The sequence below is a fragment of the Lampetra planeri genome, chromosome 38, assembly GCF_965212315.1.
Source record: "Lampetra planeri chromosome 38, kcLamPlan1.2.h2, whole genome shotgun sequence".
NCBI lineage: Eukaryota > Metazoa > Chordata > Hyperoartia > Petromyzontiformes > Petromyzontidae > Lampetra > Lampetra planeri.
The window spans coordinates 7,871,396-7,884,703 of record NC_136144.1 but is presented as its reverse complement, the minus strand read 5'-3'; the positions used below and the strand labels follow the sequence as shown (position 1 = coordinate 7,884,703).

Below are 13,308 nucleotides of genomic sequence, written 5' to 3'. Positions count from 1 at the left end.
GAGCATGGTTTGAATTAATTACAATGCCGTGCTTTGTAGCGTGTACATTATTCGGGCAAATGATTATAATTTTTTGTTATATTAAAGTAACTTTGACACATTTGTCTGGACACATTCTCACCCCTCTCGCTCAGCCGGCTGAGGAATGCGGGGTGACGTCACGCGCCACTTCATCCAATCGCCTGACGAGGCGTCAGAGAGGCGGGGGTGGGGGGGTTGGTGGGGGGGTGAATCTCACACACTGGTCACGTGCACGGGTTCTCGACCAATCGAGACGCGCGCCTGGGGTGAGAGTGGGAACGTGGGGGGATTAAAGGGGTGGAGGGGGATAAGTTATCGGGGGGGGGAGGGAACTGGATCCCAACCACGTGACCGTCTGATGACGACGACGTCGCAGCAGCCATCTTGGTCAAGGATATTCACTCGTCAACAGGAGTCTTGATAGGCGAAGCAGAGCGAGGCGATAGGGGGGTGGGGCTATAGCGATGACGTAACCGCTGAGGGGTGATGGGGTAGGGTCTCCCTTACCAAGATGGCCCGCGATGATCACGGTGGGGGTGGTGGTGGGGGGTGTGAGTCAGGGCTGGCTCGGCGAGGAATGCAGCTCCCGAGTTTGCGGGAGATGGAGTCAGAGAGAGGCAGCGGCGGCAGCGAGCGGCGGCTGTGATTTTAATTTTCTAATAAGACAGTTTCCTTTTGTTGTTGTTGTTGTTTGGATAATTATTATTTCTAAAAGTCTAAACTCTGCAGCCATGAGCTGCCGCCGTTTTCGCTCGTCGTTTAACGCCCGCCCGTGTTAATAACGCGTTTACTGTAAGTGTCTATACAGTATATACACGTAACGCATTGTTCATTTTTTTTGCTGCTACTGCTGCGTGTTTGTAAAGCGGTTCGCGTCGTCTGCTTTCGTTGTGTAGCGTTCGGACACGCGAGAGAGAGAGAGAGACAGAGAGAGAGACACGGTGTGTTTGAGGACACCGATTCGTGCCTAGCAATGACAACGATGGGCGAGAGAGCGCGGCGGGGTAGCTGGTGCCACCAATAGAATCTTGACTCCAGCAAAACCACTCTCCGGTTCACACCCGCTCCAGCAAGACGAGAAGAAGAAGCAGCAGCAGAAGAATCCTGACCTACAGCAGCAACAACAACAACAACTTCTTTGCCTAGACTCGTGAGGAGAAGTGAGGGAGCGGAGTCCGGGCCGCCACGGGGGAAAAATGGCGCCTACTCCGCTCTCCTTCGCCTCATCAACATCATCGACATCATCGTCGTCGTTCTATCATCTCAACGTCCGTAGCTTCTTCTCGTCGACCTCGCTGCTGCTGCTGATGATGCTGCTACCGCTGCTGCTTCTGCTCCCGTCAGCCGAGCAGCAAGCGCAAGGGTCGCCGCGCTGCCCGCCCGGCTGCTCGTGCCGAGGAGACGGCGCCGACTGCGGCCGCGCGGCGTTGGGGAGAATTCCCGCGGGGCTCCCGGGCGAAGTGGCACAGCTGTGAGTGCCTACACCACCTCCTCCTACACCTCTACCTCATCATCATCTCTACCTCATCATCATCTCTCTGTGTGTTGCTGCGTTTCTTGTAATGTGTATGGACCTGCTTTGGCACCGTACGCATTGACGATGTCGGGGACAGCTGCGAGTGCCTCCACCTCCTCCTACACCTCCTCCTACACCTCTACCTCATCATCTCTCCTCATCTCTCTCTGTGTGTTGCTGCGTTTCTTGGATGTGTGTGGACCTGCTTTGGCGCCTTGACGATGTCGGGGACAGCTGTGAGTGCCTCCACCTCCTCCTCCATCTCCTCCACCTCCTCTACCTCCTCCTCTACCTCCTCCTCTACCACCTCCTCTACCACCTCCACCTTATCATCTCTCCTCCTCCACCTCCTCCATCTCCACCTCCTCCTCCATCTCCTCTACCTCATCATCTCTCCTCATCTCTCTGTGTGTTGCTGCGTCTCCTGTAATGTGTGTGTGTGGACCTGCTTTGGCACCGTACGCCTTGACGATGTCGTGGACAGCTGCGAGTGGCCTCGTCACAGGCGCCGTGTGGTTGCTGTGTGTGTGTGAGAATGCGTCAAGTACGCTGTGCCCCCCCCCCCCCCCCGATTGCTGTGGGCAGCTGTTGAGTGGCCTCGGTGAGTTGCTTCATGGTTTCTCATCGCCTGTGTGGACGCGTGTGAGAGAGACTGAGGAGACGACTGCGTTGGATGCAGCTGTGGCCGCTTGTTGTGTTACCCTTCGGTGCCTGTCTGGGTGACTGTGTGTAAGACTGTATGTTGACTGGCTGTGTGCGACTTTGTGAGAGTTGCTTGTTTGTGTGTGTGTCACTGTGTGGAGAATCAGCTATGAGTGGCCTCCACATATCTTCTAGTTTCCCATCTCCCTGTCTGAATGTGTACAACTGTGTGTGTGTCTGTATATGGGGAGCGGTGGTGCAGCTGTTAGCGCGACGCGCTTTACAAACCCGGCGACCCCAGTTCGTTTCCAGCTCACGACAAACACCAGTGACGATTATCTGAACCGATAATGGGCGTCCCTTATGTCGACTCAGCCTCAAATGAGTACTTTGTGCGGTGTGTAAACATCACCACGAGGGAGACAAAGGCGGCCGGCCGTGGTGTTGGCCACCCACCCCCTCGTGTGCCATGCGGCCCTTCATAGGTGCTCGCTAACAGCACTTGACCCAGCAGTCTTGTTAAGGGTACACGGGGGATCTTTGTCTTGGCATGTGACTGTCCCTCTGTGTCTGACTGCGACTGTATGAATGATTGTATGTGTCTGGCTGTGTGCAACAATGTATCACTTTGTCCGTGTACTGCCTGTGGTTTTGTGTGTCTGCGTCTGTGTTTATATGTATGTGCGGCAATGTGGGTGACTTCAGGTATCGATTGTATGTGTGCAAGTTGATACATTTATGTGTCTGAAATTTTCTGTGTATATATACTGTGTTCAGTATATGTCGGGATGTGTGTATATGTGTCTATATACTGCATGAATATGTATGTGTACCGTGTTCGTCTGTATCAGTGTGAGTTTATGTGTGTATGTGTGTCTGTGATTGTCTATGTCAGCTTACTTAATGTGGGTATACGTGTATTTATAAACGTCAACACCGGGCAGACCAAGGCAACATATACACGGGTTGGTATATTCTCCAAAGATGCCAGCGCAAGTTGCATAAATGTATGTTGTATTTGGGTATGCGTGCGTCTTTGCGTCAGCATTTTCATAACGAAATATTTGTTTTGGGTGTTTGTGTGTTTATGCATTAACGTGTATGCTGTTATACACATCTGCCGTACGATATACATGTACGTAAGAGTACTGTCGGTGTACTGCATTCCCTTTGTGAATGCGTTAGTGTGGTACCTCTGTGTATGGGTTTGTGTATACAATATGTGTGTATGTGTGCGTGCATTTGTGTCCAGTAGTAGTCTTCGCTTCATAAACACAACTTTCGTGCACTCTACCCCTCCATCGTTGGCTTCTTTGTCTGTCAGCGATCGCAAGTTTGGTCGCTTGCCCGCCTCAAGTCTTCACTCTCCTGAGTCGTTTTACGCTTTTCGTAAACACCCCCACACCCTCTCTCTCTTTAGCCTCACGCGATTTCCACCACTCTTACCTGGCCAGGGTCATGGTTTTTCATCTTGAATAATGCCTCCTTTCTCTACCTGCTCATGATCCCCACGTTTAACGTTCCAGGGTCAAGGTGTCCCCCCTCTCTAACCTCCCAGGGTCTTTTTTTTTTGTAGTTCAACCTGCCACAGTCTCCTCTCCCACGGGCTATGCTTTCAATCCACCCCCACAGGCATCTTCAACTTTGCACCCTCCAGGGGCATTTTAATTATTTAATTAAACCCTCTACAATCTTCGAGACCCATTTATGTCCACTGTCAAGGTCCATTCTGCCAGGACCCACTTTCTCTAACCCACCAGGAGGGCCATCGGCTCCCCAAAACGATTGCCCTGTAATTCCATCCACAAAATTTGTTACCCCCCTTCGTGCAGCTTTCCATCTTTTTAGAACCCCCATGCGTACACTTTCTGGGATATCCCTACCGTATCTCTGCAGAGGCCCCCTTTTACAAACACTCCCACTCACTATTCCCCCAGGCCTTCCTCTTTCCACCTATCTCCCAGGGTATCCTTCATCCTCCTAGGGTCCATCAATCCTCATTCTGACGGGGAGTATTGCCTTCCTTAGGTATATATCGCGTGCCATAAAAAGCATGCGATGTTCTTACCAAACCCTTACCGTGCCTATATGTGTAGGAACGGTACACAATTGCGCTGTGTGTAGGGTAAATGGGGGGCATTGTGTGCCTATACAGTGCACGGCACTATGTCATGCATAGAATGAGTTCTGTGCTGTTGCATTTCATGTTATGTGTATACTGTACATGTACGGCGCGTTTTGGCAATCAACTGCTGGACGAGGGCCCCCCCCCCACGCCGAGAGAAATTTGACCATACTTCACCACATTTTACAATGTCGGTTTGGGGGTGGGTAGAGTAGAACAAATCGATTTTGCTGCACCGCTACTCCTCTATTTCTCACAACGGCTGTTAGAACTGTCGTGTCACATGGTTGTCACAATTTCTCAAGCACTCTGTCCAGCCCCAAAGCCTGCTTAGCATCCGGGGATTCGGTCAAATTCTGTTAATGCGGTATATCTCCATATATATATAAAAAAGGCAAAGTTGTGATTATGTGTGTCTGTTCAAAATGTTTAGCGTACTTCCCGACATGCAACAAATTTGAAATTTGCCATGTGAGTACTTTCCAGACTGTACACCATGCAAAAATTATAAAAATACACTTTTTTGGGAGGGGGGGGAGCTCAATAATGCAAGTGAGCTGTGACGTCAAATCTGTCATGTGACCCGCGCATGTGGAAGCGTAACGCATTGTAGTGTAGTGGTTAGCGCGCTGCGCTACGAACCCGGCCACCTGAGTTCGATTCCCGCTCACGGCCACCACCGGTGACGATTATTTCAACCGTTCCTGGGCCTCCCCTAGGTCGATTCCGCCTCAAACGAGTAACTGGTGTGGTGTGTAAATATTGCCACTGGGGAGACAAAGGCGGCCGGGCGTAGTGCTGTCACCCACCCCCTCGTATGTGTTATAATGAAGTATGCGTAATGTGCTGGTAGGGGGCTAGACTTATTTTGGTGGTTTGTGTTTCCATCCATTGAGACGACAAGTGGCCACTTTCGTATTCAAGGTGAAGGTTTTAAAGTGGCTGCACATCAAGTGTGTTCTGGTAACAACTCGTCAGTTTGTGCATTGGTTGTTTACACCACTTTGCACCGAGAACCTACGTGCTCACACAGGGGACAGTGAGAAGTAATAAAGTACAGGCTGTAGTTTTTTATGCATTTTCTTTAGAAGCCAAGTTAATGGTTGAAAGTTCCCAGGTGTCGTCAAAATTGCAGTGAACGCTGCCATTGTTGTGGTTGTATATTCCCCTGCACTAAATCAAAACCGACATCTTTGTCAAAAGAATATCTTAGGTAGACGCTGAAGAGAACAAGTGGCTATTATATTTGACAAATGAGGCAGAATGCATGCACACTACAGTGTCTGAAAAAATGTGTTACTCGTTTTTTTAAGCATCCTTTTTCTCTACGATTGCTGCCTACCCTTGTATTTATAATTGTTACAAATAAATGGACCAAACGCTGTAATTCCTCGACTTGGCATCCAAGTTGAGTTGGAGTCCAATTGATGGCATTGGCCACAGCGAAGACCCTCACGTGATTTATTTTCGTGCTTATTAATATTAGGAATAGCTTGCCTCCTGAGGTGGCTCAGCGGTCGAGCAATCGGCTTGTAATCGGAAGGTTTGCGAAGTTTCAATTATGGTTTGAGGCTGATTCAGCCCATCATTCCTCCGGGATATCTAAAATATATATGTCGGACAAAACTTTTCCTATATATATAGACTTGCTCCCGCCCGAGGAATGTGGAATTTCAAACACCGGCTCAGGGTTGTTACCAAGAGATGACTGCTGCTCCAATGCTCATTTGAGCAAAACAACTATTTTTTTTGCCTCCTAATGTCAAAAGAGTTGGGCCGAATAGAATGCAAACTTGAGCTCGGAACAACAGAGGGCTTGCGTTTCGTAGGCACATAGACTTGGAATTTGCAGTGGTGAAGTTAGCGAAATGTAACGGCTCTATGATTAGGAATTTGAGCTTGATAAACAACTACCCTAATGGTAAAAGTATGCAGGACCACTTGTGGCTTGGCCGCACTTTCACGGGTAGCTGCTGCTACGAATTAACAAGATACAGATTTCTAGTTTTCCCCTTGGATGGACATGCGTTTTGTGAGCATTTTCAATGTAAAGGTTGTCATTTGCTTCTCTTAAGCCCTGCTTCATTGACGCCTTAAGTTTGTGGTATTTAGAACAAGTATTGTTTTGAATTACCAGGAACATTTGTGTTGAAAGCTGGGTAGTTATCAATCTAGATATTCTTTTTTTCCTCTCTACATCTTGGCAGTTGAATTCACATTCACAATCGTTGCACATGTCAAATAAAAATGAAAGCAGCAAGCTTGGCTATTTCACTTGGCAGTAGGTGATAAACATGCCCTACAAGGACTATAATACTGGAGGTGGTCGCGACTGTGAGCCGCACAACTAAACAGGACAGTTTTCTGTTCAAGACAGCACTGAATTATACCTCTGAACACCTATAGGCTAATGGCTTAGTTTAGAAATGTTCAATGTAAAGCAGCCGAGTGTTACCTCGACTTCATTCTAAAGGGCCATGCAACAGCCCAAGTGGTGGGCATGTATTGATGAATTGTTTCAGTGATCAAAACCGATTACTTTACTCATACATACATACATTGCATTGTGTGTGTGAGAATCGATTATTTTCAATATATTGTATGTAACTGTATTCTTTGGGTCTTTCGGTAAAGTCGTGTAGATAAATTTAAAGCTTTCGTGACTGCAGGGATTCATCTTCTTGGTTCTTTCGGTAAAGTCACGTAGAAGGGAAGTAATAAAATAATAAAAATAAAACATAATAAAATAATTCTCACGACGTTTCGGCCACAACGCAAGCAGCCGTCCTTAGGTGAAGAACATGTATGTCGACAGACATGTTCTTCTGTCGACAGACATGTTCTTCACCTGAGGGACGGCTGCTTGCGTTGTGGCCGAAACGTCGTGAGAATTATTTTATTATGTTTTATTTGTATTATTTTATTACTTCCCTTCTACGTGATTTTACCGAAAGAACCAAGAAGATCGTGTAGATAGGTTTTGTTATTTCCTTTGAACCTATCTGTGTGACTTTACCGAAAGACCCAAAGAATATTAATTCCTGCAGTCACGAAAGCTTTAAGTCAAGATTTTTGTGTGCAACTGGTTCCTGTAAACTAAATTGAAACAATTTTTTTTATTTTACCAGGTAAGGCCCACCTAGCTATGTAGCTCTTTTTCATAAGCGACCTGGACACGAATGATAGCTCAACTTAGTGGCTTATCATGTGGAAATGTATCGCAGACAAATGCTCCAAGCGCACGTTTCTAAATCAGAGCCACCGAGGTTCTTAATGCACCACAATGGCATAAAGATAAGTACATTTTTTAAATTGAAATTCCAAACCCCAATAATGATCATAGAATCATGAAGTGGTGGTATATACTTCACAAGCCCAAATCACTGATGTATGGTTTGACAACTGCATATCTCCTTCCTACATATGGTCATGTGCCCGATCCCATCAGATCTCAGAAGCTCCATACAACCTGACTTAGTGCTTGTACCAGAAAACGCCAGGTTTAGTAAGCCAGCTCTGGGGCTATGTTGTGGGCAGCAGAGGGTAGCGCAGCAAAGCACGTTGTTGTACTGTAATTCTATGCTACCAAATACACCCTCCGTGTCTTTAAACCCGAACTGACGAATGGAGAGATAACCCCCATGGCCTGAGCAGTTTGGGAAAACCCTCATCCAGGAGTGGATTGACAAAGAACGTGTACATCATCCTGTAAAAGTATGCATGCTTTTGGCAGTGGTAAGGCTTTTTGAGGAAAGTGCAGCCTTAGAAAATAAGTATCGGTGACAAGCCATAGTTGAGCATTCACATTTTTGAAAGGCATCTTGATCTTCCATTATAAACCCAGGTGTCTGGGATTCACATCCCACATGTTGCTTTGCTCAAATCTTGTCACTTGTGATTTTAAAATACAGCATTGTTTGTGGATTTTTCCCAAAAAATTGTTTTTGTTTTGAGCAAAGCATGTCTGAGCTTTTATATTTGTGTACTGTACTGGATGATTGCCTCGACTGTTGTAGTGTGCTGCCTGCCTGACTGTTTTTATATTCAACGGAACACTGATTTAAGTTATTTTACATGCATGATTATTGCCTGGAAAACACACCCACTCCTTGTAGATTCTTTGAGCTTTGCACAGGCTTTAGCTCATGGTTTGCATTTGTTGCTTGTTGAACTTGCGCCTACCCATTCTGAATGCACATTGGTAAACAACGCAGTTCCATTTTGTGAACGTGCAGTGCTTTTTAAAGACAAAATCGTATTGCATAAGCGCATAATGTAGAGCACTATTTGCAAATGGTATCTTAATACGAGTTGAATTTGTCAACATATTACAAAATACTTTTGCCTGATTAAGTTCACGGCCATCATCAAAGCGGGCAATAAAAAAAATGAGGTCTGCGGAGGTCGAATTTCTTTCTGTAGCCTACATGATTTGAAGTACCACAAACAGGCTATAATTACCTGAAGAAAATTGAGCTTTGTTGCATTTAATGATGTGATTGATGGAGCCAATTTACTCTTCTTCATCCCTCCTTCCTTCATACTTCCCCAGGGAACTTCAACACAATCAGATTGCCAACATCCTGAAAGATGCGCTCCGACATTTGGTCAACTTGCAAAAGTTGTAAGTTTCACTCCATGACCATGTTTCATGACCAAACGATGTGCTCTTCAAATAGCATTCACTGAGCCGGTACAATATGTAAATGTTTTATATTGTGTGCATGCCAAATGTTGCCTTGTGGCAGTTAAATCCAGATTAGCCTGGCAGTTTAGCGCAGGAGTGTTTCAACTTGGCGAGCATATCCACGTGGTAGGATTTGAACTCTCGACCTTTTGCTTGCAAGGCAGATTCTTGGCCCACTGAGCTGCCCAGCCAGGTTTTGATGTATGCTAATTCTGCGAGCTTATGTGTGCTCTGAAACGTGAGCAATCGGACATGGGAGACCATTGCATTTGAAGTCATCGCTGGTCACACTTGTGCATATGGTTAAACAGTATTTTCATTTGCCTAAAATCCTGGTGTGTATTGTTGCATCTTTTGTGATATAGAGAGAGCACTAATAGAGTTAACACAGTAATATTATTTTTATTCTTGTCAAATGTTTTATTTATGTTATTCTTGTAAAGAAAGCGATTTTCCTTATACAATTTGTGTGGGTGCAGTGTTTTTTTTAATCGGTTTTGTGAACTATACTTGTCTAACTAAATTTAGTGCATGTATATATTCTGCTAGGGTAAATGCAGAACATGTCCAGTATCTTGAAATATGTTTTAAGATCACTATGGTACCGACATACTCCCATCATCTTTTGGAGGCCTTCATCCAGCAATGGAGTGATCTTGGCTGATGATGATGTCACTTACTGCCTTCCTGCTCATTACCGATGACACTACATCCGTGGCAGGTCATACCTTTAGTTGGTACATCTCAGAGGCAAGGGTTGGTGGATCGCACAGATTTGTGAAACCACAAAAGCCTCTGGCAGTCACCCCTTACGGATTGTGTGGAAATTAGAGTTATCCCCCTTGTCTTCGTGGGATTCTTCAGGCATACCAAATGCTCATTAAAGGAACTTGACAAACTTCTCTACGCAAGACCCTCCTGAAAAAAATATAGTTTTGAGACTTGGGTTAGACTTTTCCTGGATAAATAAATGACATTATTGTATGCAATTACTGACATTGATCCGCCAGTTCTGGTGACATCATTGACCCCACTGGCAGCCATACGTGACCTGCCATTAGGTCACAAGCCCTAGGTTATGAACTACTGCACTGAGCTTTACATAGGATGTACAGAAACACAATGCTTGGCCTTATGTGCAGTCCAACCCAGTTTTGGCTCACTTGAAAGTGTAGACACATGGAAAGTTATGGAGTAGGAAATGCGTGCTTTAGTCTTTTAAAGTTTGTTCCAAACTCGGGGTACAAAATTTGTTTCAATTAAGGTAATTGTCCTGCGCTTATACAGAATTGATGCAAAACCCAAGACGATGTTCTAAAAAAAGGCTGTAGACATCTTATTATACTAACTTAGCAGATTTTTCTTTATTCTTTGCATAGGTGTACTTAGTTTTAGTGTTTTCATGTTCAGTAGTTAATTGATGGTTCTCAAGGACAATTTAATTGTTACCTTGTTTTTCTTTCTAACGGTTGGAGACCAATTAACATCAGAATTGAGCACTTCCATTCATAATATTTTGCCAAGCCTATCTTATTTGAGCTTTTTGATCGATATAAACACACCAAAGTAGTTCAAAAATGAAGCATAAAAAAAAGTTTTATATTTATTCCCAAAGCATTTCAATATTTTAATGATTTTCATGAAAATGTTTTAACACTATTGCATCAGCAAGTGGTCAGTTTTGAAACCCACGTGAAATTAATCTCTCCGTAGCTGTTTCTGTGTCTTTTAGCGGCGGTGCATAGTTGCACAGTGGAGCCCCAGGATTGGATGTCGCGAGCAATTGGTTTACAAACGTGTTCCAGTTGTCCAAATACGTCTGGGGTCCCGGGTGTGGTACGTGCCTGCGCGTGGATCTGTGCGAGGCTCTCTTCGGGCTAGGAAGCACAGAATGGTTCACTTGTGAGCAACGTGTGTGAACCCGTTTCCCCACGCATGCCTGCTCCGGTAAGCGGGGAACCCTGCGCGTTCAGACTCCAGTCACAGGGGGCTTGAAGCAACAGCGCTGATGTCACTCTTAATTCCATGGGGACTGACATTTCAGCAACAACAACAACCGAGTGAACTCTCACATGGAAGCCTTTTGCTTTGAAAGATGTGCAAGACAATAAAGTAATAGCTCTTATTTCGAATGTAGTCATCTCTCAGCCAAGTGCATAATGGAGGGAGCTGTGGCATGGATACAAAGAAGTGGTTTATGTAGACATGTAAATTAGGGTATTTTTATAATTATTTAGCCACCTAGAATGGGGGTTGACCCTCAAGTGTGCATGCAGGGAGCTGCAGTGTAGTATTTAGCACGTTACGCAACAAACCCTGTAGTCACAAGTTTGATTCCCCTGGTCTTGGGTAATATCAATGGTTAGTTTAACACGTAGCAGGCTTTCGCGACCAATATCATCCATAATAGAGGTTTTTGGGTTAGATCGCGTAAATATCAATGGTTATTTTCGGATCCGGTCCTCGGTCAACTCAGCCTTTCACGAATTTCCGGTGCGTCGTTTAAAACATTACCACCGAGGAGACAAAAGCAGTCGGGAGTGGTTCGAGCCCCACGCTGTTCCGTAATAGGTGTTTGCCAACAGCACTTACCCCCCAGCAGCCAGTTTAGGCTATATGGGGGATATTTGTCTGTGTGCCCATGTGTGTGCGCATGTGCACACACATGTGTGTGTGCGTCCCATCTGTTGGCATTCGAGCGCTTCTAGAGGTCGGCGGGGGGGGGCAGCTGCCCTGCAGGCACGGAGTGCTCACACTCACAAGGCTGTCATTGTGCACCGTTCATCCCCACATCCGTTTGGGGCCGCCCGTGCTCACGGCGGGCGAGCGAGCGCGAGCAAGGGACGCTCCGTTCGTGCGTACGGCCTTCACCTTTTGTTTGTCCGTGCTGCGTGGCCTTTAAAATTGATAATCACCTTTGTGCCAGGCTCACTCACAATGCAAGAGCCCTGGACGGTGGGAGCCCTTAGGAGGGTTTCTGACCACCACCCTTCCCCCCCCCCAAAAAAGGGGGCCGTAGAAAGGAAAGCTTAAAAGGAAAAAAGGGTTGACAACGGCCGTAGCCTATTGACAGTGTTTCTAAGTACCAGCGTGTGAAGTTTGTGGTGTTGATGCCCCTTGCTGGGGGATAATGAATTTCTGTGGGGGCCACAGCTGTGCTTGCTTTGCTGTTGGCACTTGTACAACAATTCCTTTCTGTCTTTGTCTGCTCCTCTCTCAGGCGGAACATTTGCTTTGTAGTGGTGCTTTGTTCCATAGATAGGGCTATTTGGCAGACATTTCAAGTTGAGCAATGGTCTCTCTGCAAATCCCCCTTATACTGGCTTGCCAAATTTTAGCCGTTGGACAATGTGAACTTCTACAATTTTCTAACAAATCCTATCTAAGCGCATTTGATCTGCTTTGTGTGTTTTTGTGCTTCGGAATTAATGTATGTGGCAAATTGGGAGTGGTAGGAAAATGCTTGATATTGCATTGAGAGACGGAATGAGGAACACGTGGATTATAGAGCAAATGCAATTTAGAGACATCGCATTAATTGTAAATAAAAGTGGCCTTGCGTATGACATGTCACGTGGAAGGGATTTTGACCGGCGGCGGTCCAGACTTAATGGAGTGAGAGTTAAAGGAGGAAACATTCCAGAGGCGGTGATAGCTTGGAGAGACCTTCATCCAGCAGTGGATAGATGATGGCTGACGATGCATACAAAACAAAGTAAAAATGGCTTCCCTCGCATGCAAATGAGCTCAATCTCCCGTTTACAGCCTTGAGCCATTGATGGAAATTCCACATTCCCCTTGATGGAGACAGGTCGCGGTGCCCAGGGCCAGACACTTTTGGTTTCCAACAAATTGGTTGTATGCCTTTTGGCGTCATCTGGTCCAACACCAATGGAGAGTAGGCTCTAAGAAAAGCTGTCTCGGGTGTGGACCAATCAACTTCAAGGACAGTGCATATCATTATCGTCATCAGAGTTGTTTCTTTTTGTTTGCATTTTGACTGCTTGTGTTGTGGTTATTGCAAACATGATGCCTTGTATAAAGGTGTCAGTTTTTGTACCAGTTGAAAGGGTAAAAACCTATTACTATATTTTGCCACTGGTAAAGGAGATGTCTCATAGTGTAAATTGGTTCTCGTTTTAGCAGCCCCAGAGGTGTGCAGTCCAGCAACACTGTCTGACTGGGATCTTAATCGGCAACCTCTTCTGGTTGTTAGTTGTACACTTGAAATGGCGAGCCTACGCAGCATCCGTTCTAATTGTCACTCAAGTGTCTTTTGCAAAGGAGATGGGGTAATGCTAATACATTTAAACTTAC

At 45.8% G+C, this 13,308-nt stretch overlaps 1 protein-coding gene across 3 annotated transcripts in view; it reads left to right on the top strand.

Moving 5' to 3' along the window:
* Positions 1–603: 603 nt before the first annotated feature.
* LOC144731267 (leucine-rich repeats and immunoglobulin-like domains protein 3) overlaps positions 604–13,308 on the top strand; it is a 74,203-nt gene continuing 61,498 nt past the window's right edge. For 2 of the 3 annotated variants that reach the window (XM_078612309.1, XM_078612308.1), the window contains exons 1-2: positions 604–1,492; positions 8,857–8,928. In XM_078612309.1, coding sequence (XP_078468435.1) covers positions 1,218–1,492; positions 8,857–8,928 — 347 coding nt within the window. In that variant the 5' untranslated portion in view covers positions 604–1,217. The remainder of the gene's footprint in view (positions 1,493–8,856; positions 8,929–13,308) is intronic. The other variant, XM_078612311.1, reaches the window with a different exon arrangement.